The sequence below is a fragment of the Sus scrofa genome, chromosome 10 (genome assembly GCF_000003025.6).
Source record: "Sus scrofa isolate TJ Tabasco breed Duroc chromosome 10, Sscrofa11.1, whole genome shotgun sequence".
NCBI lineage: Eukaryota > Metazoa > Chordata > Mammalia > Artiodactyla > Suidae > Sus > Sus scrofa.
The window spans coordinates 16,341,282-16,366,515 of NC_010452.4; the positions used below are offsets into that span (position 1 = coordinate 16,341,282).

General features: G+C 40.5%; 1 protein-coding gene across 12 annotated transcripts in view; it reads left to right on the forward strand.

Moving 5' to 3' along the window:
* Nucleotides 1-25,234, forward strand: part of SDCCAG8 (serologically defined colon cancer antigen 8) — a 250,651-nt gene that overhangs the window by 150,104 nt on the left and 75,313 nt on the right. For 7 of the 12 annotated variants that reach the window (XM_021064173.1, XM_021064174.1, XM_021064177.1 and 4 more), the window contains 3 exons: nucleotides 4,711-4,838; nucleotides 7,183-7,291; nucleotides 17,654-17,785. In XM_021064173.1, coding sequence (XP_020919832.1) covers nucleotides 4,711-4,838; nucleotides 7,183-7,291; nucleotides 17,654-17,785 — 369 coding nt within the window. Of the gene's footprint in view, nucleotides 1-4,710; nucleotides 4,839-7,182; nucleotides 7,292-17,653; nucleotides 17,786-18,376; nucleotides 18,745-25,234 lie in introns of those variants that run through there. The other 5 variants (XM_021064176.1, XM_021064180.1, XM_021064181.1 and 2 more) reach the window with 3 other exon arrangements.

Sequence of the window (25,234 nt, forward strand, 5' to 3'; positions counted from 1 at the left end):
TACGCCACAGCCACAGCCACAGCCACACAGGATCTGAGCTGTGTCTACCACCTACACCACGGCTCATGGGCAACGCAGGATCCTTAACCCACTGAGTGAGGCTGGGGATCAAACCCACATCCTCATGAATCCTAGCCAGCAGGTTCGTTTATCGCTGAGCCACGAAGGGAACTCCCACAAAGCTCTCAATATTGTACTTTGAAAGGGAACACCTTTTAACCAGAAGGGTTGTATGTCTAACACCAGAATTTCAGTCACAGTAAACAGGTGAAGAGAAACGTGGCAGGCGGTGTTGGTGCCTCAGATCACTGCCACACCAGGGCCTTGTCCTCAGGGTGGATTCAGGACTTCTCTTTCCTGTCCCACAGGCACTGATGGATTTTAGGAATATCCTAAACTTTTAGTCCTTCAATGCAGTAGTAAAATTTTACACGTACTTTTTTTTTTTTTTTTTTTTTTAGGGCCACACCCTGCAGCATATGGAGGTTCCCAGGCTAGGGGTCTAATCAGAGCTGTAGCTGCTGGCCTACACCACAGACACAGCAACTCGGGATCTGAGCTGCATCCGCGACCTATGCCACAGCTCATGGCCATGCTGGATCCTTTAACCCCCTGAGCAAGGCCAGGGGTCGAACCCATGACCTTATGTATATTACTTGGATTCGTTTTCTCTGAGCCACAGTGGAAACCCCTCTCTCACCTCTCACGTTCTGTCTTGGCTCCTTTGAATTCCCTGTTAGGGCAAGTACTGTGCCATGTTTACGTATCTTTATTTGAGCCATGCCTAGCAGAGTGTCTTTCATATAACAGAGTTATGATAAATATTAAATGAATTGACTTGGATTCTTCTCTGATCCCTTCCTTAGAGACCTAAGTGATTTTTTTTATTAATTCTTTCAACCGATTATTGATTCCGTCTTGAGTGGTATAAAATCGGTTTCCTGCATCAAAATATTTCAAATCCCACCTCTTTACAGTGCTTACAGTAACCTTTGGGAGGATTTCTAATTCTCCATGGCCCTCCTTTTCTTCAATTCTAACGTGAGAGGATTTGATTAAACAGATTTGAGAGTCCCTCTCAGTTCTAACAGTTTAAGGTTTTACCAAAAACCCACTAGGTCAGAAAGACCCGGCAAGGGGCGAGAACAACATAGAAGAAAGGGGGCATAAAAAGGAGGTAGGAAAGCAAGAGTATGCCATGTTGTTATGCAATAAAAACCAAAATTTGTGTTCTATCCGGTCAATGAACTACTTACTATTCAGCGATAAAAACGATGTAGTGTTGATGTAACTTAACGATATAGATGAACCTCAAAACATTATCTTAACTGTAAGAAGCCAAACCCCGGAGCCCACATGTTGTGTGATTCCATTTGTATGAATTGTCCAGAAAAAGCAAATCCATGGAGACCGAGAGTAGATTAACGGTTGCCTAAGCCTGGTCGGTGGAAGTGGGAAGTGACTACAAACGGACACACATAGAAAGAAAGGGCCTCTTTCTGGGCTGATGAAGATGTTCTAAAATTAGACTGTGGTGATGGTTGCACAACTCTAGTTTACAGAAAATTGTTTGTTTTAAATGGGTGAATTTTATAACAATTATATCTCTAAAAGAAAAAAAAACCAAAATGTGGAAAACAGTGTGTCGTTGGGAGAGAATTCAAGAAACGAGAGTTGAAGTGTAACAACATTTGTTGTTAAGGTCTTCTTTTAAACTGTTTTATCTTATAAGCAGAACAACAATGAGACTCTAGTCCTTTTCACTAGTAAATTTTTTTTATATATAATGATTTTTATTTTTTTCCATTGTAGCTGGTTTACAGTGTTGTGTCAATTTTCTACTATACAGCGTGGTGACCCAGTCACACATACATGTATGCATTCTTTTTTCTCCCATTATCATGCTCCATCATGTCACAAGACATAGTCCCAGGGCTGCACAGCAGGATCTCATTGCTAATCCATTCCAAAGGCAATAGTCTGCATCTATTAACCCCAAGCTTCCCAGTAATTAGATAGCTTCTCATTTTGAATTTTTTGTTTGTTTGTTTGTTTGCTTTTTAGGGCCGCATCCTCAACATATGGAAGTTCCCAGGCAAGGGGTCGAATCAGAGTTATAGCTGCTAGCTTATACCACAGCCACAGCAACATGAGATCCAAACCATATCTGCAACCTACACCACAGCTCATGGCAATGCTGGATCCTTAACCCATTGAGTGGGGCCAGGGATTGAATCTGAGTCCTCCTGGAGCCTAGTTGGGTTTGTTACTGCTGAGCCACCATGGGAACTCCTCATTCTGGAAATTATTGGTGAGCCTGGCACCCTTTGTGTTAAGGAATCATAAGCCCCCGTTTACAAAGATTAGTCCCAATTATGACTATTGTCTTGGTATAATCATTAATGATGCCCCAGTTTCACTCTCAAATGGGTACTGGTTTGGAACAATGCATTTGACGGTCACCCAATTACTGGAGAGCTCAGAGTCCTGGGTTTCCCTAGCTGCATTCCTTGATCTGGTTACAGGTCTATCTTGGGGATAGTTAGTGAAAGAATCCACAGTGCTCTTTTTAGGCTGAGCCCCTCATCTCCAGCTGGCAATGCCATTAGAGCCATTCTCTTCCAAACATGTCTGAAAAGTGTTTGCCTGCTCATATGACTTGAGCAGATTCTGCAGCTGTTCTTAAAGGCTGCAGCCTTCTTCGCCACTCTGGCAAGTTTATAAGGACATCCGTTCATTAAAAATTCACCATTTCCTTCCTCTGTGCCACGGACTGAGCTGGGCGCAGGATATAGGAGAGACGAAGGTGACAAAAAGAGACCGACAAGGAAACCAATAACCCAAGTGTGGTAAATGCTGTCTTAGTAGATATACATACACAGCGTACACTGATGTCACTGAGGGAAGAAGGGCTAATTTAGGAGAGTGGAATTTTGAGCAGGCCCTAAAGGAGTAGTACACATTGAGTGGGGGGATGGGGTGAGGGGGGGGCAGAGGGGGCTGATGTGGGTGGGGAAGACATCCCAGCAAAACACAGAGACATGCGCAGTTATCCAGGGCCAGAAAGCACAAGGTGTGACTGGGGTGACAGTAAGGGGCCTGGTGCCCCTCTCCATTTGTTGCAATATTCCAGGCTGGAACTGAGTGCGAAGCAAGACCTTGGAGAAAGTCCAAAGGCTGTTGTTATTAGAAGGACCACAGGGGACCTCATTGCCCATTTAGCGCGGACCCCTGACGATCCATTTGAGCGAGGTGTCGGGTGTATTTTCATTCTGGAATTTTATTCTACAACATTACCACATGCATTGACCGATTTCAATACAGACTTTCCTTATGTTGCTTTATAATTAGAAGCCAGTGAATGGAAGTTCCACAGCGGTACATAGACTAGTAGCGATAGCTTTATGGGATTGTTTATTTTTAGTCTGGCAACGGCAAGACAGTAAATATCTCCATCAGTAAACGAAAGCAGCATGGATGAGAAATGCCCACAAGGAGATGAGGCGTTAGAAATAACTAAGCCAGTTAATTTAAGGAACCCTCATATCACTCACCTATATTTAGAGTGTAAAGAATCAGTGGTGTGTGTGTGTGTGTGTGTCTGTGAGTGCGCGCATACGCTCGTGCGCAATGTCAGTATCCTCAGAGGTGCCAGTCACGAGGCCCTTTGCATTCTTAGGTCCTAATTGTTGAGGAAGTTTCTCTCTCTAGGAGCCTTGGTGATTGACCCCGTGCATCGGGTCAACGTCCAGTCGCAGTGGGAGGACAGACGACTGTGACAACAGAAGCTTCTTCTGCAGTTTCTTTCCATGTGACCCAAAGGGATTTTAGTATGACGTGCTGGGGGATCTTTTCATCTTCACATTCACATTCACATTACACGGCCTGAGGTGTGAAAACATTTAACGAAAAGCATGCCTGTGGCTCTGTAGGATCATTCACTTGCCTCTAGATAGGATCGTCTGCCTGATATTTGAGATTCCATTTTAAGCCAGGGAGGAAAAGCAGAGGGGTCTGCAAAGCTTAGTTTCAAGGATTTAAGTTTTGGGGAGTTCCCATGGTGGCACAGCAGAAACAAATCCAACTAGTATCCATGAAGAGGCAGGTTCCATCCCTGGCCTCGCTCAGTGGGTTAAGGAACCAGCATTGCCGTGAGCTGTGGTGTAGGTCACAGAGACAGCTTGGTTCCAAAGTGGGTGCGGCTGTGGTGCAGTCCGGCAGCTGTAGGACCGATTCCACCCCTAGCCTGGAAGTTCCATATGCTATGAGTTTGGCCCTAAAAGGCAAAAAAAAAAAAAAAAAAAAAAAAAAAAATAGAAAGAAAGAATTTAAGTTTTGGTTTATTAAGCCATCCTATAACTCCAGTATCTTTAGGAAACATTGACCAAGAAAAAAGATTAATTGGTGATACAAAACCTTGAGATTGTTTTGGAGAAAGAGGTGTGTGTTTTGCAGTCACAAAATGCCCTGATTCACTTGTCGTGGTTTTTTGCTTACTTGAATCCCTCTGGATTTATGGCAAGTTGTGGCCATTGTAGGAAGGGTCCTTCGGGTTCCCCCCTTAACGTAAGGGGGAGTCTGTGGAAAGAGCGTTGTCTGCTTAGGCTTGACAATTTCCTTCCTATCAGCTTTCTGCGGTCTGTGGGGGCATTGATGGGGGTTAGTGCATGTGTAGATTAAACGTCTGTCTGTCTCCTCTCTGCCTTGTAGACTGGAAAAAGATAGCATTCAGCAGAGCTTTAGCAACGAAGCAAAGGCCCAAGCCCTTCAGGCCCAGCAAAGAGAGCAGGAGCTGACACAGAAGATACAGCAAATGGAAGCCCAGCATGACAAAACTGGTAGGTGGTAGGGAAAGATTAGAGCCTGGGCACTCGCTCACAAGCCAGGCCCACGCCTTACTGTGAAATGACATCAGGAACACCTGTAACCTTTGGCTGGCCGAAGGGAGCAGATGCTAACTACACCGGAGATTCCGAATTACATATTAGTTAGCGTTTAAAAGAGAAAATGGAAAGTATTGCCCACTGTCTGTTGATTTCAGAATGCTGCTCTCACATCTGTTGCACCATCTGGATTATGAGTTTATTTACCTGTGTTCAAGAAACGTAAAGCTGAGAGAGACCACAACAAAGTAGAAAAACAAAGGGCTTGTTTTTGGCTGGGTTTTCAGGCACACATGTTATATAAAGAAAATAGCATCAGAAGCTCTGCGGGAAATGCTCTGAGCTTACAGTTAGAGTCTCCTGAATAGCATTGAACAGTTCCCACAGAACACACATTATAGCTACTCTAAAAGCCTAATGAGTTTGCTTCAGCATCCAAACTGGAGAAAAGCTTTAGCCATTAATCGGTTCTTAATTCACTGTCGCAGCTGGATGTAATTCAGTGGCTCCAAATTGATATGTTCCTTTATTTAATCTTTGCAGCTTCGAACATTTTTAGCATTTGTATGATTCCCCCCTCCCCCACCCCAATCCAGCGTGATGTTTAATCCTTTGCATTCTTCAAGTTCTCACAACTGCTGTTAAAATTCACTAATACAAGGCATTGACCACAGCTGGCAGCTTGGCTAAAAATTGCCATCTTTCATCACGTTGGCGCTATTCTGCAGCCCGAGTTGGCCAGTAACTCTTTACCTTTAATTTGAAAGTAAAATGCACTTTGAAAATAGGCAGTTTGATTTGTTCCGTTGGAGCCTTATGTAGTTCCTTTCACTCTTGAGTTGTGTGTTCGCAGACAGTGTTAGTCAAAACAAGACAGCGTCAGTCATTATAATTCCACGCCACACACTCCAGGCTGATTGTACTATTAAAACAAAAGTTTAATTGATCCTGTCTCTTCCAGAAAAAAATGTGGCTTAATTTTTAGTGCCTTGATTTATTTTGCTTTGTATGCTTTATGCTTTTTGCCAATCATGATCTAAGACTGAAAAGAAAGGGTCTATTAAAGCTGTCACCTAAAGATAGTTTTCATGTGATTTAATGTAAAGTATATTTGTTGACGTGGTAAAAAAAAAAAAAAAAAGAAAGAAAAGAAAAAAGTTGCTTATCCTATAGGTGAAAAATTGCTCACGTAAAATTCATTACATAACCAGTAAAGAGGCCAGTGTCATGTTGGGCCACATGATTCACTCCATCACTTTCAGTAGAGGCTTTCCCCTCACAGTATTTGGCCAGAAGGAAATGAAAAAATCACCAGGTGTGGTGGTTGTTTTTCCACTACCAAGAGCAGGAAATTACAGGATAAGCAATCGTTTGCCCTCTGCTAGCAGGATCCTGGTGATGGAGACCTGGGCAGTATCTGTGAAGGCTGGGTAAGAATACTACCCGAGGAGCTCCTGTTGTAGCTCAGTGGTTAACGAACCCGAGTAGCATCCATGAGGATGCAGGTTCGATCCCTGGCCTCTCCATCAGTGGGTTAAGGACCTGGCGTTGCTGTGGCTGCAGTGTAGGCCGGCAGCCACAGCTCTGATTTGACTCCTGGCCTGGGAGTGTCCATATGCTGCCAGTGCAGCCCTAAAAGACAAAAAAAAAAAAAAAAAAAAAAAAAAAAAAAATTACCTGAGCCACTCTTAAGATTACTTCCTTGTATTTTGCGCTAAAATACCAGACTCCCTTCGGTTTCTTTGATCACATCTTCACTGATGCTCTCACACTGTTGACAATAAAATAAGGAAAATATGTATTTTGCCTTTGTAATTAGAGAATTATTTGCAGGATGGTGAAATATGTGAGCAAATGTGAAACAAAAACATGCATTACAGTGTAGAAGAGAGTTCCTCAGTTCTTTTAGTTTTGAAGTATCTGGTTATGATAACTTTTACCACTCTGTTGATAGTAAAATTATCAACATAAAGATAAAATAGCTTGCATATTACAAAAATATAATCATCTACGACTCCGTTTTAGGTATTTGACAATTTATTAGTATGTTAAAAATTACACAAAGCTGGTAGGATTGAAAATGTTTCTGGTGTATAATTATCATGAAAAGAAACGTCTCCTAAGGTTGAGTGTCTTGCCAGCTGAGCAGTCCTTTGATCTAAGACCTTCGGAGTGGTTCAGGGTCTCAGAGGAAATGTGTGTGTGTGGTGGTCTTAGCACCTTGACCGCTGTCTGTGTGGAAGCGCTACAGAGCCACAGCCATAAACATCTTATGTTGGGGGGGGGTTGTTATTTCTAGAAAGTGAACAATATTCCTTGCTGACCTCCCAGAATACATTTTTGATCAAGTTAAAGGAAGAGTGCTGTACATTAGCCAAGAAACTGGAACAAATCTCACAGAAAAGCAGGTACGTAATCTTATACAGCACTTTCAGAACACTGTGTATATGAATACTGTAATTTTTTCTTAAAAGACAGTGTCAAAATTAGATACCTATTGGCATATTTTCTGTAAAAAAAAAAAATGATTTTTTCTCTCTGAGCACTTTTTAATTGTCCACACAGAAACCTTGGTGTTTTTTCACACTTAGGTATACATACTGTTATTTGACTTTTTTTTTTTTTTTTTTGTCTTTTTAGGTCCGCACCTGTGGCACATTGAAGTTCCCAGGCTAGGGGTCAAATCAGAGCCACATCTGCCAGCCTACCCCACAGCCACAGCAACGCCAGATCTGAGCCGCGTTTGCAACCTACACCAGAGCTCACAGCAACACCGGATCCATAACCCACTGAGCGAGGCCAGGGATTGAACCTGCGTCCTCATGGATGCTAGTCAGATTCATTTCCACTGAGCCATGACAGGAACTCATATTTGACTTTTTTAATGTTCAGAATTGAAAACTATGAAATTTCAAAATATAAAGCTCAAAATGGCCATTATTTTAATAAAGGATGAAGATAAGCAGTTTTAAAGTCTTATTTTAACACATTTAACATTATTATTATTATGGTTCTCCATGAATGCACAAAAGTTATCTTTAAGTCAAATGATAATAGATGAAATATGTATACATAAAAATGAAAGTACATGATACTTTGAAATAAACCAAAACCATCCTATCTCCTAAATTTTTTTCATTGTAATAAAACAGCATCATTCATTTTATGGGCATATGATCTTTCATAAATCCATTGATTAGGATCTTAATGGATTTTTTCTGTACATTTTCTAATCAGATCATCTCAATGAATGAGTGATTTTATATTCTAAATTCTTAGAAGCCTGAGTTCTCTCTTAGCTCTGACAGTAATGGTGTAATCTTGGACAGATTTATTTGACCTGCTTGAACTGTGGTTTCATCTTATAAATGAATGATGTTGAGAATCTCTTTGAATTGAACTCAGAATAAATCATTCAGTTAACTAGCTAGATCTCAAATATCACATCACAATATAACCTATGTGTATCTTCCCTTTTATATTTTTCTGAAACTCACTTAGATCTACAAAGAACAAGCAATGGGGCTCAGCAAACCAGCTACAGACTTAGGTATCTCATTCAGGAAGAAGATCCAGGAGGATCAGAGCATATCTGATCATTCTGAGCCCTATCTTGGGTTCCTGTATCAATGAGCAGGCCTAGCTGATGGAATGCTTGTTCCTAAATCTTTTGGAAAATCAGAGGGCTGACAAATCCAGTTCTTTCTGCTCACAGGAAGGCAGAAGCTCCTATAACCACCCTGAATGTGCTCTAAACATGCACCTTTTTAGCAAATTCTAATTAAATATCTTGTTTGGGAAGGGAAGAGGCTCAGGGTGCCAAAATACCTGGTATTTTCAGGAAATTTGACAAGGAAACCCAAATGATTTTGCCATGGAAGAGACCCTCATGCTGTGTCAACAGTAGGTATTCCTATCTAGAGAGATTTGATTTGCCTCACATAGATACAGACAAACTGGATTAATAATTTCAGAAATATTTGGAACTGGGGCTTAAAAGATTGTTACATTAAAATTGCTTTGAGATTGAGTGCCGATAAATGTTCTTGCTAAGGAGACGCAAGTCAGGAAATTGAATTGTATAAAAGAGAAAGAGATGCTATTATTATTATTTAATTCTCAGAACAGCTTGAGGCAGGAATTATTACCTTCTTTTACAGATGAGGAAACCAACACTCAGAGTGTTTAAATAGTCAATAGGAGCCCTAGAGTTCTAACTTAGATATTTCTGGTTCCGAAGCCTATGATCTTTCTCGCAGTAAATATTGTATTTTACATCTACTGCTAAAGAACATCCAGACCAAATGGGTTCTGATGGGAAAGTTGAGGAGAGAAAAACTCATCTTTAAATTCCCATGGAGAAGTAAGCGTATTTGGCACGTGAGGGTCAGCTTGTGAGCCTGTGTTAGTTAACCTGGGCTGTGTTCCCCGAGGCCGCCTTTTCACTGCTCCAGGGCTGTCTGCTTACCCTGTGCTGGTCTGGTGAACTTGAACCTCAGCCTCTCTTCCACTCCTGTCACTTCTGATGCTTCTAGCTCCTGACAGCTACTTTGTAAATTGATGTATTCCTTTATGTCTGATACACAGCTGGCACTCAGTACATATTTACTGAATGAATGAATGAAACAGACAAGCACGTGTGGTGCTAACCCCCTATCTTGGTCTGCCTCTGGTTCCAGACTCCTCTTTTGCTAATGACAGGCAGCGTGCAGTAAAATAACACTTTGGAATTCAGACAGAAGCAAGGTTTGAATCTTGCTCTGCCACTTAGCTTCATGACCCTGGCTACATTGCTTAAACTCTCCAAACCTCCACTCCTCTGTCTATAAAAACATTTTTAAAACTATGCTGCAGGATTGTGGTGGAAATTAGAAACACACATAGAGAGATGTAGATACACACATAGGTATAGCACCTGACGCCGCTTGACACATGGAAGTCTGCAGTAGGTGTTCTTGCTGTCATTGATGGCATCAGTTTAAGCATCTTAACTGGCAATTAGGATATCATTTCACCTTGCTATTATTGTCTTTGCCAGAGTCTGAGTGCCATCATTTTCTGACAGATATAAAGTCAATGTCACGATGAAAAACTTTTTTTTTTTTTTTTGCTTCTTCTTTTTTGGCCACCGTGTGGCATCTGGAGTTTCCAGGCCAGGGATTAGATCCGAGCCTCAGTTGTGACCTAAACTGCAGCTGTGACAACCCTAGATCTTAACCCACAGTGTCAGGCCAGGGATCGAACTTGCGTCCCAGTGCTCCCAAGATGCCTCGGATCCCATTGCACCACAGCAATACTGAAAACTTTTTTTTTTTTTTAAGTTTTATTGTGGTTTATTGACAAGGCTGTGATAATCTCTGCTGTACAACGAAGTGACCCAGTTATACATATACACACACCTTTTTGAAGGTCAGGAAAATGTGGATCTGGTTGTGTTTCAGGTTCTGCCCTGGCACCTTGTTTTGTAGGTCTAAGGATTTAAAATATGTATCTACTCTAATTTTACAAGTTGATGTGAAACTAAAAACTTAGCGTAAAGACCAGATAAGCTATTTGTTATGGTTAAAACTTTTACAGGCCCCTAAAATTTACAAAATAGGTGCTTGGTATGTCTCACAGGAAATTAGGAAATAGGATAAATTGTGAAGGGGGCTTGTTTGTTTATTTACTCTTAGTTTGTCATTTCCCTCTGGCTTCCTGCATGACAATATTCCATTTTATTTTACCTTTGCTTTGAAAACCTCTAAAAAGGTAAAGGGCTCAAAGAAAGCGTTTCTTTTTTTTTTTTTTTCTTCCTTCCTTCGTTTTTTTCCCCCAAATTTTATGGCTGCACCTGAGGCATATGGATGTTCCCAGGCTAGGGGTCACATCGGAGCTGCAACTGCTGGTCCACACCGCAGTCATAGCAACACCGGCTCCCGAGTCTCATCTGCAACCTATGCTGCAGCCACCACGGGAACTCCACAGAGTGTTTCTTTAAGAATAAAACTATAAACTAATTAAGCCTTGTAGAAGCCCTCTGGGACTGAGCCTCTGCAGACCCTCTGCTAAACTTTTGGGATAAATAATTTCCTGTGTGCTTTGAGGTGAGGACGTCTTAAGGTTTTTTGAGCTTTCTAAAGTGTTGTCATTGTGGAAGCTCAGGCTCCAAAATCATTATTTAAACCATATGGTAATTTTAATCCAGGTTTTCCTCAGAGTATTGCAGTACGATTTCTCCTGAAAGCAGAAGTATTTATTTCATGTTGACCAACAATTTAAAACATATATATATTTTTTTGTCTAAGAGTCTCATGTTATTCAAGATCCCACACTAAACAAATGGATTCATTCCATTTAAACTAAGCTTTAAAAAAAAAAAAAAAAAAAAGCCTTGTGGATCTAGTCCTGTGACTAGAGCCCCTGCAGAATCCCTGGGAAAGCTGACCCTCCGGGGCCCCACTGTTCCCAGACAGGCTCACTCTTTCCTCCGGCCTCCTGCTAGGCTGCTTTGTGCCAGTGTTTAGAAACGGTTCCTCCGCGTGTGTGTCTGTCACATGTGTTTCTCCCCAAGTAGACGTGCATCACAGTATGGCTGTGCCCACTGCTTCTGCCCCCTGCAAGAGCTCCGCAGTGATGAGCCCGGACTTGCTGCACGCTGTGACTTCCCCACTGCTCCAGTGCTGTCCGCAACCCCAGGGTTTGTGAATAGCACATCCCATTTCAGAGCTAAAAGCGAACAGCCAAGTCCTTGCATTTTATATTTGCTTTTGACCCTCAGACGAGAGAATTAATTCCATTTTGCTTTTAATTGGCACCAGGCAGACATTCTGGCTGATTTTAGAGGAAGCTCACATAAAACTTTAGCTCCTTTTTGTCTTTATTCCCCAGAACTCTGAGAGCTTGTTATAGCAATAGGGTTGTCTTTGAAGTTGGTAAATGGAGGTATTTAAATATCTTTGGTGCAACTGTGATTTTTCTTTATCCAAGTGAAGGAAGTGTTCCATCTCCCCAGGCGCTTAGATGAATCAGCAGGAAAGTGGTTGCAGTGCTGTTTGCAGTGCCATCTAAGACGTGACCTGGGAAGGGCTGGTGCAGGCTAGGAGTGAGCCTCTGCCAGCTGCAGAAGGGAGTCCAGCCTGTGCTTGCTTTCTGTCGCTCAACACTCTTGCCCCATTGCAGTGACTCAGATACGGAGCATAGAGCTGGGGTCTACGTAGCTTTTCTTCCCTTTCTTTCTTTTCTATCACTGTCACTTTCTGGGTTGCTAGGCTTGTGGATGGATGTCTAACATTACCCATTGTGTATTTGTGATTTGCGTTTCGTAATTAAAGGGAACAATGGGAATCCACTGGGTCTCGTTATATATAATGGTTGGTTTAATTTGTTTCATTTCTATCTTGTTAATTGTAAATTGATCATTAAGATTTGAATTCTAATCTGTCACCAGGGTTGTGGGTATTGAGGCTAGAGCAATGATCCTGGTTTTAATCACTGATGATGAGAAACAAATTTTATAATTTTGGTACATATTGCAGTTCATATATTTTAACACTGTATTTTATGGTGTTATAAATATTGTTAAATGACTTTTAGTGTAGTTTTACTGTGTGGACTATAATGTATAAATTATATTACTGTTTTGGCAACAGTAGGTGTCCAACTGTGTGAGTTTAATTGAAGTAAAGAACACACACCCGGCTGAACTATTTTTCTCCCCTTGCATGTTTAGATGATGTTAGGTTGATGCTACAAAAATTATATTCTACTGGAAGAAACGGATATTGGCATCTGCTAATTAATACCAAAGGCTGAATGAGAATCTAAAAGAATAAAAAATTAAGGAGTCATGTTTTTCCTTAAAAAGCAGTGATCACTGTAATCCTAATTATAGTAGTAAAATATTATACTTCATGCAAATGTAATTACACAATGTAAGTGGTATATAAAAATGCAGTGAGAAGTTCATGCTTCTGTAAAGCCAGACATTACCTAAATTTTCTCTGAAAATAGATTAGAGTCAATTATCTTTTTATATGACACTAGGATACTCATGCCACAAATATAATCTCAAGCTAACACAGATGCGTCTAAGTTGACTCTTTGAACTTTGCATACTGCTAGTTCTTTCAACACATCATGGACTCCAGACAGGTACAAGACAATGTCTGTGTACATATACCAAACTTTTTAGTGGACATTGTTAGTTGGTAGGCAGATTACCATTATAATCAAAGAAAAACATTCGTATAAAATATGCAAAGCAGAAAAATGCTGTAGCAATAAAATATCTGATAGTAATATGTGCTTTACAAATAACATTTATATTTTCGAAATTACATATATAGGGGGTCTTTGATGTAGGGCATTTGGATATAAATACAAAGAAGAATTAAGGAAAAAATGTCCTGTTACATTACTGTCCAGCTATAACCATTATTCACTTTAGACATATATCCTTTCGGTCACGTTCCATACAGAGGCAAGTGTGTGTGTATACATGCATTTATATTGCGAATGAAATTATTACTATATATACAGTTTTGCATCCTGCTTTTTAGCTTAATATTCTCTAATGAACACTTTGTGCTATGTCACAAAATTCTCTGAAAACATAGTTTCGTCATTGGTATGTATAATACTTCATCAGAATTTTTAACTTTTCTTAAATGTATTGAATACTGTAATAAGAACTTTATACATAAATCTGAATTTTTGATGCTTTCCTTAGTTGAGACATCTAAAAGGGAGTTTCGGGTCCAAAGACTATGAGCCCTTTTAAGGCTGTTAATGTGTATAACTTTGCTCAAGTCCTGCCCTAACTGCTGCTCAGTATGGGATATACACATACCAGTATGTGACAGAATGTGAGCGATTAAAAAGGGGGGTGAGGGGAATAAGAGGCAGTGTTGCACGGTGGGTGGGACACCCCCTTTAGAGCTGGGCAGACCAGTGTTTGTGTTTGGGCCTGGACAGTCAACATTTGAGTGACCTTAGGCGAATCATTAAACCTCATGATCACCTCACAGAGAAAAGGGATTAATCCAACCCTGTGGGATTAATTGAGATCATTAATGTAAAGGATGCAGATTATCCGCTCTCTGGCATAGCAGAGGGCATGCAATAAATGTTTGGCTTTAATCTGGTTTTATTAGGCATTTCTTTGAATAATAGGGAAACAGTATTTTATAAATGTTTATTGACTCTGTTTCTTCCCCTGTGGATATTTTTCATATTGCCTGCACTTTTTAAATTGGAATTTTGATGAAGACTGAAGATAGCATTTTATTAAATGATGCTTCCAATATTCATCCCACTTTTTATGTTCCCCCTTTTTTAATTTTGAAAAATCTGTTCCCACCTCTTTGTTTTTCCTATGAATTTTTTTCAAAATCAAAGTGACTTAGTTTCTGTTTTAAATACATGTCCACTGTAAAAATTCAGGAAATACAGAAAAGGAAATTTTTTTAAAGAATTTCTAATCCTGACACCAAGGGATAGTCTATGTTAACATGTTAATATATATATCAAGATATTTTTTATTTTATAAAATTGAATACCCTGATTTTTAACATTTTCCTTTTTGATTAATATGTCATATTTTAGGTCAAGAAATAATACCAATAGATAGCCACATTATCAAAATAGCATCACATATTTCTTTTTTAAAGTAATATGACTAATCATCTGTTGATAAATTTTGGGATTAAGTTTCCAGATACTGGGGTGCAGGCCAAGGTTGCTTCTACAAACAATGCTCCAATGAACATTCTTGAGAAAACGTGATATTTTGTGTGTGTGTGTAAAAGTTTATACTTTTACTGTAAAATATGTTTCTTTTGTGGTTTTTCTTTTATTTCTGCTTCTTTTTCTTTTTAGGGCCTCACTCATAGCATATGGAAGTTCCTGGGATAGGGGTCAAATTGAAGCTATACTGCCGGCCTACACCATGGTCACAACCACCCCAGATCCGAGCCGAATCTGTGACCCACGCACACCCCAGCTCATGGCAACCCACTGAGGGAGGCCAGGGATCGAACCCTCATCCTCGTGGATACCAGTTGGGTTCTTAACCCACTGAGCCACAAAGGGATCTCCTGTAATTTTTCTTTCAAAAAGTGACTTTTTTTTTTCCCCTGAGAAAGTACCTGAGATCAGATAAATATTCTTCTGCACTTGTTTCCTAATCTGGTTTAATATTTTTTGTTCTTCCGGAGTTTTAGTGCATAGTACACACTGTGGTAGGAGACACAATCTTGGAAGAATACTAAATTAACAACTTCTAATACCTGCTCCCAAATTCTTTTTATATTGTATGTGATTTTGAAAGGAGAGACATAAGTCATTATCAACTGATTTAGACTATTTCAAATATAAGTAAATTCATATTAGATGAAGCAAATACAGATGGAGGGCTTGATCTGAGTTTGAAAATGAGATGATCCACTCCCTCCTGTGTAATCTAGCAAGAAGGGTGAGGCACAGAACACAACTCAGAGGAATAAATCATAAGCTAATGTGTGCATAAAAGCTAGGGTCAATCTCAAAAAACAATGTGCCGACATATTGAGAACTGCAGGTATTAATCAGAGTCAGCTTCCTTTGAAATGACACTTGAACCAAGGTGAAAGCAAAATGAGGAGTGAGGGGAACTAAGAGGAGGGACTGCTTTATGCCAGATCTTTGGGCTGAATACCCTTAGCAAGTCCACATCCTTTCCAGGAAAAAAAATAAAATGAAAAATGGCTGTCTCACCTAACGGACGAATGCTTTCTTTGGTGGAAAATCATTTCACCTCAAGTATCTTATGTAAACTTCAAGATACATACCATTGTAAACTCCAAGTATTTTAATATGCAAGAGTTTTCAACTTTCCTTTCTTTTTCTTTTGTTCTTCTTCTTCTTTTTTTTTTTTTCTTTTTTAGGGCTGCACCTGCGGCATATGGAGGTTCCCAGGCTAGGGGTCGAATGGGAGCTGCAGCTTTCAACCTACACTACAGCCACAGGAACGCCAGATCTGAGGCATGCCTGCAACCTACACCACAGCTCATGGCAACACTGGATCCTTAACCCACTGAGCAGGGCCTGGGATCGAACCTGCATCCTCATGGATACTAGTTGGATTCGTTTCCGCTGCGCCACGACAGGAACTCTCAAGTTTTAAACTTTCAGTTCCATCTTCTGAGGCAGTAGATTATGAGGAGATGGAGGCCTTAAGGAGTAGTGTGCAATTAAAACAAGGACAAGGATACAATTTTTCTTGGATAGCTATCTTTCTGATGTTTAAATTTTGAGATTGAGGTTGTCATCCAAGACCCTGAAAGGGCAGCCTGTTTCCTGACAGACATCAGCTGTCGCCAAAGTAGAAGTCTGTGATCCCAGTCGGAATATGTGAAGACAGGAAGGAAACTGGAGGAATGGTACCTAACTTTGCAAAACGGATGAAGATGAATCTTAAGTATCTGCCGACATCGATACTTGTATGTGAAGCAAACTGATCTGTTCTCAGGATTCCAGAAAAAAAAAAAAACTTAGAAGGCAGGAGTGGAACATAGGACTGAAAGCAAAATAGATAGTTCTACTCGCATCCCATGCAGCCAGATGACTGTCACTCCTCCACCCAAAATATTAGGGGCTTCCTGTCTGAAGAGATTAAACCATCAGGCACTGGTTAAAATAGCTGCTACTGTCAAGTTAGAATAGAGGGATTGGAGCTCCGTTGTGGCTCAGTGGAAACCAGCCCGACTAGTATCCATGAGGCGCAGGTTCAGTCCCTGGCCTCGCTCCATGGGTTGAGGATCCACCGTGGCTCAGGTCTGGTGTTGCTGTGGCTGTGGTGTAGGCCAGCAGCTATAACTCCAATTCAACCCTAGCCTGGGAACCTCCATATGCCACAGGTGCGGCCCCAAAAAGAAAAAAAAAAAAGCGGGATTAATAGAAAGTGTACATTCTGAAAGGTGAGATTCCCACCGCTCTGTTTCCATCCAGCTCCTGGACCACTGATGGTTAGGGTTGTACACAACAAGCAGGAAACTGGAGAATTCTTGTTTTGAGAAACAAGATGACCACAGAGAAAGGAGTACAGATACTGCTATTGGGCATCTTTCATCAGGAAAAAATGGCTCGCCACTCAGTCACTCTGCACTAAAGCCCACTTGTTTGGGGAAAATGAATGTACACAGATGCATGTGTAATCATAATTTACTTCTTACCCAACAGGGGGCCAGTATTTAAGCAGCTCTTATAAAACTGATACCGCTTTAACTGCAAGCTGAAGCATTAGTAATTACATTGACAAGCTAGACATGGGGTCAGATGGCAAAGGACCACCGTTTTTAAAAACTATATGATTTTAATCATGTGCCATTAAATTACATATGTTTACTAAAAGTAACAACTCTGCCACAGAAATTAGGCCTGGGGGTGTTCCTGTCACAGGGTAATGACTGGCCTGTAATAGGTACTCAGTCAGTATATGGTAAATTAATGGTGGTCTTTTTCGAAGTGGGATTTGATCATTATCATTTTTGCCTCGTTCTTTGAAAAAAAACCATCTCTCTTCAAGTTAATTGTTATTCCTTAATCTGTCGACCACTCGAGTTCCTGTAGTGTGTGTATCCTTCTACGAGACATTTTGTAATTTCTGAAATATTTTATTTTACATAAAACAAGTTTATTGACACTGTCATGTGTAAGTACGGAGTTCAAGAAAATGATAAGGTGATACCATAAAACCATGCTCTCGTAATAAGAACTTTTAACATCTGTCATTTCTGTTTCCACCTCCCTAGATCTGAAATAGCTCAGCTCAGTCAAGAAAAAAGGTACACCTATGACAAACTGGAAAAGTTACAGAGAAGAAATGACGAATTGGAGGAACAGTGTGTTCAGCATGGCCAGCTACATGAGATAATGAAGCAAAGGTAATAAAGATTTAATAATCAGTTAACGTGCCACACATGAATTATGTTTGGTTCAAAAGCAGAATGGGAATTGCGGTGGATAAACAGAACTCATGGTTACAGTGGTACTCGAGGAACATGCTCGGAATTTAATACCTCTATAGATTTCTGCTTTCTCAACTCAGGTTGTTCCTATAATACACAGAAGGAGAGCACATTCCTTCTTTACTGTTCTCTGAAGACGTAGAATAGGATTTAATACAGAATTTTGCAGGAACACCTTTAAGGTGGAAATTGGTAAAGTGATCTGGAGGAATTTTGAAATATTTTGTATGATTTTTTGGAAGGTAAAACATGTAACAGGCCTAAGAAGGTTAAATGTCCTTGTCAGAGGTTGCAGCAATGGCGATGCTAGAGCCAGCGTTTGACTCCAGATCCTTTGGTTCTTTCTAGCAAGTTACTTCTCTGAGCATCAGTTTCTGCCTCTATACACTGGGGCTAACAGTAGCCACTTTGAAGTCAGATATAAAGATCGAATATAATATATATAAAGCGTCCGGCTCTTAATAGCCACCCACTAAATGGCATCGGTGATATTTGCTCTTTTTTTAGATGAAGAAGCTGAAGCTCAAAGAGACTAAAGAATTTGTTCAAAGTGACATATTGAGTAAGCAGGGAAGTTCAGACGTGACTCTTGATCTTTTGGCTCCAAATTCTTTTCCTTTTTCTATGAAGTGGTTTTTTTTTGGGGGGGGGCATAAAAAGCACAGCCCCTTAGTATTTCCTATAAATGTGGTATTCCTAATTTTTTAAAATGAGTTTTATTTTTCCCATTATAGCTGTTTTACAGTGTTCTGTCAGTTTCTCCCACAGCAAAGTGACCCAGTCACTCATATATACATTCTTTTTCTCACATTGTCCTCCGTCATGCTCCACCATAAGTGACTAAATAGAGTTCCCAGTGCTATACAACAGGATCTCATTGCTTATCTACTCCAAAAGCAATAGTTTGCATCTATTAACCCAGATTCCCAGTCCATCCCACTCCCTCCCCCTATCCCGAGGACAGGGCAACCACAAGTCTGTTCTCCAAGTCCATGAGTTTCTTTTCTGTGGAAAGGTTCATTTGTGCCGTATATTAGATTCCAGATATAAGTGATATCGTATGGTATGTGTCTTTCTGACTTACTTCACTTAGTATGAGTCTCTAGTTCCATCCATGTTGCTGCAAATGGCATTATTTTGTTCTTTTTATGGCTGAGTAGTATTCCATTGTGTACATATACCACATCTTCCTAATCTATTCATCTGTTGATGGACATTTAGGTTGTTTCCATGTCTTGGCTCTTATAAACAGTGCTGCATTGAACATACAGGTGCATGTGTCTTTTTCAAGGAAAATTTTGTCTGAATATATGCCCAAGAGTGAGATTGCTGGGTCATATAGTTCTATATTTAGTTTTCTGAGGTACCTCCATGCTATTTTCCCCAGTGGTTGTACCAATTTATATTCTCACCAACAGTGTAAAAGAGTTCCTTTTTCTCCACACCCTCTCCAGCATTTATTTGTGGATTTATTAATGATGGCCTAATTTTTATATAATGATGAATTCCTCAGGAAAAAAAAACAACAGAACATTTTATACCCTAGAACAATCAGTGACTATAGATTTGGACTTGTGCACAGCAATCATGTACATAATGGCGCTTAACCTGCCAGTGGAGGTAGTTTTCTTGGTGTCCATCTCCCCATTTCTTTCTTTCTTTTTTTTTTTTTTTTTTGTCTTTTTAGGGCCATACCCACAGCACATGGAGATTCCCAGGCTAGGGGTCTAATGGGAGCCATAGCTGCTGGCCTAGGCCACAGCCACAGCAATAACAGATCTGAGCCACATCTGCAAGCTACACCACAGCTCACGTCAATGCCAGATCCCTATCCCACTAAGCAGGGCCAGGGATCGAACCTGCGTCCTCATGGATACTAGTCACATTCGTTTCCTCTGAGCCACTACAGGAACTCCCAGCTCCCCATTTTTACCCATTCCTCAGGCACCCTAGGCCTTCTCTGTTTCAAAGTCACTCATTTGTATAATTTAAGGAAAATGAAAATGTTTAAAGGCTCCTTTTGTTATTTTTTTTTAATTTTAAGTAAACATACAGTTCCTGGGCTGGGGGAGGGTTCTTTACAAATTTGATCACTTGCTCTATTGAAGAGAAGAAAAGTAGTCAGAAAATGCCACCAAAACCTTAATCTTTGAGCAATTTGCAAAGTAGGAATCATTCATTGATTCACTTATTAAAATATTTACCTAAACCCAGACACCGTTCTAAGCCAGAGGTCAGCAGACTGTTTCTGTAAATGTCCAGAGAATAGACTATTTTAGGCTTCATGTCTGTCACATAATCTTTGCTTTTTTGTAACCACACACACACGCATATGTGGTTATTTAAAAAAAAAAAGTTTAAAGAGATATCTAGGAGTTCCCGTTGTAGCTTGGGGGTAAGGAAGACGACTAGGATCCATGAGGATGAGGGTTCGATCCCTGGCCTTGCTCATTGGGTTAAGGATCTGGCGGTGCTGTGAGCTGTGGTATAGGTCTCAGATGCAGCTCAGATCCTGTGTTGTTGTGGTTGCAGCATAGGCCGGTACCTGTAGCTCCTGTTCAGCCCCTGGCCTGGGAACTTCCATATGTTGTGGGTATGGTCCCTCCAAAAAAGACAAAAAAAACCCGAAACAAAACAAACAAACAAAAAAAACGAGGGGACACACACACACACACAACCTTTAAAAAGACAAAAAGGCCAACCAAACAAGTGCAGAAGTTTGGCTCTTGGGCTATACTTTGCTCCTATACTAGGCAACCAAGGCATTTTTCTAATATTTCTTTTCTTACGTTTGTATATTGTTTTGGAGTTGATCCAGTTCACCTCACGCATGTTATCCTACCTGGAACCAAACCTGGGAAGTAGTTGTCATTATCATCTTCATTTTCAGCTGGAGACCTAGGGCTCAGAAATATAAAGTTGCCAGCTGAAGCGGGTCAGATAATAAATTCATCATTCATTCATTCAACAAATATTTATTGATTGCTATCATGTGTCGTGTTCTCCACCACATGCCGGGAATAAAATAGCACAGTCAACATAGTTCCTCATCTCATGGAGCACCCCCCCCCCCTTATAGAGAAGATGGATATTGGCAAAAGACTTTAACAAATACCTAATAAAATCACAGGACTGATACTCTGAAAGAGAACTATGCTTTGTGGTATAAGCACATTTAAAAGGTGACTTATCCTGATCAGAAAAAAGTGTCGGTGAAAACAGTGGCATTTGAAATGGAATCTGTAAGCGGCCCTCTGGGCATTACTCGCCTTTTCGAGCGGAGGCTGGCACCCTGCACCCCAGCCCCATCCCGTTTTGTCTGGCTCAGGAGCAGTCATAGTCATTTGCTGACGTGTTCTCCGTGGCTCCTCTCACCCCTCAGTGTCAAAGTTGAGCAGATGAGTCAGAGACCGACCTATTAGCTTACAAACCCTAAAATAGTTCCTCTCTGTCCCTCTCCTAAAAAGTTTGCCAGCTTCTGTTCTAGAGAAGAGAGAACTATAAAATCGAAGGTCCCGAGGGAGGACTCTTGAGGAAGGAAAGAAACTGCAAAGAATAACATGTGATGAGGCTGAAGAGGCAGGTGAGAGCCAGACACAAAGGCAGGGCCTTTAAGTTTATTGTGGGCTTCTGACTAAAAGGAAGAAATTAAAAGACTTTTTTAAAAACAAAGGAGAATGGCGTGATCCCATTTGCATTTTAAAAATAGCATTCCCCAGAGTTCCTGTGGTAGCTCAGTGGTAACCAACCAGACTAGGAACTGTGAGAACTCGGTCCGATCCCTGGCCCTGCTCAGTGGCTTAAAGTTCCAGTGTTGCCGGAGTTTCCATCAAGGCTCAGTGATTAACGAATCTGACTAGGAACCATGAGGTTGCACATTCAATCCCTGGCCTTGCTCAGTGGGTTAAGGCTCCAGCATTGCCGTGAGCTGTGGTGTAGGTCACATATGCAGCTCGGATCCTGCATTGTTGTGGCTGTGGTGTAGGCTGGTGGCTACAGCTCCCATTAGACTCCTAGCCTGGGAACCTCCATATGCTGTGGGTGCGGCCCAAGAAAAGACAGAAAAAAAAAAAAAAAGATCCAGTGTTGTCATGAGCTGGGGTGTAGGTTACAGATGCGGCTCGGATTCTGTGTGGCTGTGGCTTAGTCTGGCTGCTGCAGCTCCGATTAGACCCCTAGCCTGGGGACCTCCATATAAAAGACATAAGTAAATAAGTAAATATAAAATAAAATAAAAACAGCATTCCATCTACTTGGTAGCTAGCTGGAATTGGAGGATGGCTGGAATGTTTACGTCGGATCAGTTAGGCAGCTGCTAGAGTATCAAGTGATGGTGACGGCTTGGACTTGAATTGGTAGTAATGATGCCAGATGTAAACAGATTGGTAAAATATATAGGACACGAAATGAACAGGACTCAATAACTGATTGACTCTGTTGGGTAGAGAAGGGTGTATACCAAGGGTAACATTCCTCTTTCTGACATGCGCAACAGGTACACAGGGATGCCACTTCGTGGCAATTAGAGAATGTGCCAAAGTGGCAGGTTTGTGGCCGAGATGGCCTGGGTTTGAGATGAGCCCAAGTGTTAAGTTTTGGCGGTTAAGTTTTGGCGAGTTTAATACTCGAAGGCATCATGCGAACGGGTGTGTTGAAGAAGCACGAGAACATAAGGGACTAAGCTCAGGAGTCAGGACTGGGCTGCAGGTAGAAAACCCCGTTGGCCACTAAAGGGCATTTGAAACCTTGAGCATCCATGAGGTCGCCTAGAGAAAATGGGAAGGAAGGTGGGCTTCCTGAATGCCAGAGACATCAACAGTTTTAAAGGTAAGGTAACCTGAGAGGTAAGTGGAAACTGGAAAAGTGGGTTATCATGCACACCAAGGGCTAGAAGTCCTTCAGAAAAGAGGCCATGATCCTCTAGGTGCCTCTGAGTGACCCAGGAAGACTGAAGAGCATCCATTGCCCTTAGTGATGTGGACAGCACCGCTTATGCTAACAGAAACATTTGTAGTAGAAGCGTGGGTACAGAAACCGTATTAGAGTGGAATGAAAAGTTGGTGTGAGTTGAAAAATTGAGATTACACATCTAAACCACTGTTTTGTAAGATTTGGGTGCAAAGAAAAGTGGGAAACAAGAGAAAGCAAGAGAGACAGACCACCCAGCTGGTGTAATGGGAGAGATGTATTGAGAGGGGCATTTTGGAACAGAGACTTTTTAAAGTTGCAGCCTGTGTGAATTTATTAAACTCTGATTTGTCAAGGGTATTAAGTTGTAAAGTCAGGAAAGTTACCTTTTCTAGCTGGTGATTTGGAGCCCCTAATGTCCGCAAAGGCCATCCCCAGAATTCATGCTAAAGCTAGCAATGCCATTTCTTCCTAGTTATATTTTAAAATATTGATTCATATATCCCCTCCTAGAAAAGAGAGCCATGTGTGGAGTTCCCGTTGTGGCTCAGCAGGTTAAGAACCCAACTAGTATCCATGAGGATGCAGGTTCTATCCCTGGCCTCACTGAGTGGGTTAAGGATCTGGCATTTCTGTGAGCTGTGGTGGAAGTTGCAGATGAGTCTTGGGTCTGGCATGGCTGTGGCTGTGGCATAGGCCTTCAGCTGCAGCTCCAATCCAGCCCCTAGTCTGGAAACTTCCATGTGCCTTGGGTGTGGCCAAAGGGAAGGAAGAAAGGAAGAAAAAAGAAAATAGAACCATATGAGAGTGTCATGGTGTATACAGAGGGAACAAGCCCTGGAGTTAGTGGAAATGGGCTGAACACACTCACATGTTCTCATGTGCTCAAGTATTGTGTCACCAACCCTCAGAAATCCTGATTGTTTTTTTGGTTACACAATTTCGCATAGTTTTTTTCCCCCTTTTTTATGATAGTGTATTGTTTAAAGTATATAAATAAAAAATCATTGAAGATATGAAGCTACTGATTGAAACATAAACTACTTATTGGTTTAGAGTTGGTAATTCTTCTACAGACAACCTCAGAATGATTTTTACCAGACCTTTGTTTTTCTAGTAGAAGTTTTATTCCTTGAAAGCTAGTGTTAAAATTCAGAAATAAAGTATTGATTTTTATCTAATTTGACATTTAATTTTAGGGGAATTAAGACTATTCATTATTTTCAGAGGAGTACTTGAAAAGACAAAATATTGGCAAATATAATCCAACAGTGTTTAAAAAGAATTATTCACAGTCAGGTAGGACTTATTCCAAGTATGCAAGGCTGATTCAATATTTGAAAATTAAATGTAATTCATCATATCAATAGGCTAAAAAAGAAAAACCACATGATCATATCAATAGATGCAGCAAAAGCATTTGACAAAATCCAAAACCCATTTATGATTTAAAAACAAAATAAAACCTCTTAGTAAACTAGAAATAGGGGGGAACTTCCTCAACTTGATAAAGAATATTACCAAAAAATCCTACAGCTAACATTGTACTTAATGATGAAAAACTCAGTACTTTCCCACAATTATCAGGTTTAAGCCAAAGATATTCCCTTTCACCCATCCTTTTCAACATCATACAGGAAGTAATGCAATAAGACATGAAAAGGAATTAAAGGCATAAAGATTGGGAGGGAAAATTAAAAAAAAAAACCTATCTTTGCTTACAAGATGACATAATCATCTATGTAGAAAATCTGAAAGAAGTGACCAAAAAATGAAACTAGTAAGCAATTATGGCAAGTTTGCAGGACATAAGATTAATATCTGAAAGTTAATTGCTTTCCTATATACCAGCAATGAACAAATGGAATTTGAAACCAAAAATACAATACCATTTACATTAGCACCTCCAAAATGAAATATTTTGGTATAAATCTAACAAATTATGTACAAGATCTATATGAGGAAATCGCTGATGAATGAAATCAAAGAAGTAATAAATAGAGTGATAGTCCATGTTCATGGATGAGACTGTCATCAAGATATCAGTTCTTCCCAACTTGATCTGTATATTTAATAGAATTCCAATCAAAATCCCAGCCAGATATTTGGTAGCTGCTTCTAAAGTTTCTACATGGAGGGGCACAACACCCAGAATAGCCAAAATATTTTTGATACAGTGAAGGACAAAGTCAGATGACTGATACTACCTGACTTCCAACTTATTATAAATCTGCAGTAATCAAGATGGTGTGGTATTTAAGAAAGAATAGATGAATAGATCTGTGAAACAGAACAGAGAACCCAGAAATAGATCCACATAAAGTTAGCCAACCAATCTTTGACAAAGGAGCAAAAGCAGCGCAGTGGGACAAAGACAGTCTTTTCAAAATATAGGGCTGAAACAACTGCACATCCACATGTGGAGAAATTCACAGATATTACACCTTACAGGAAATT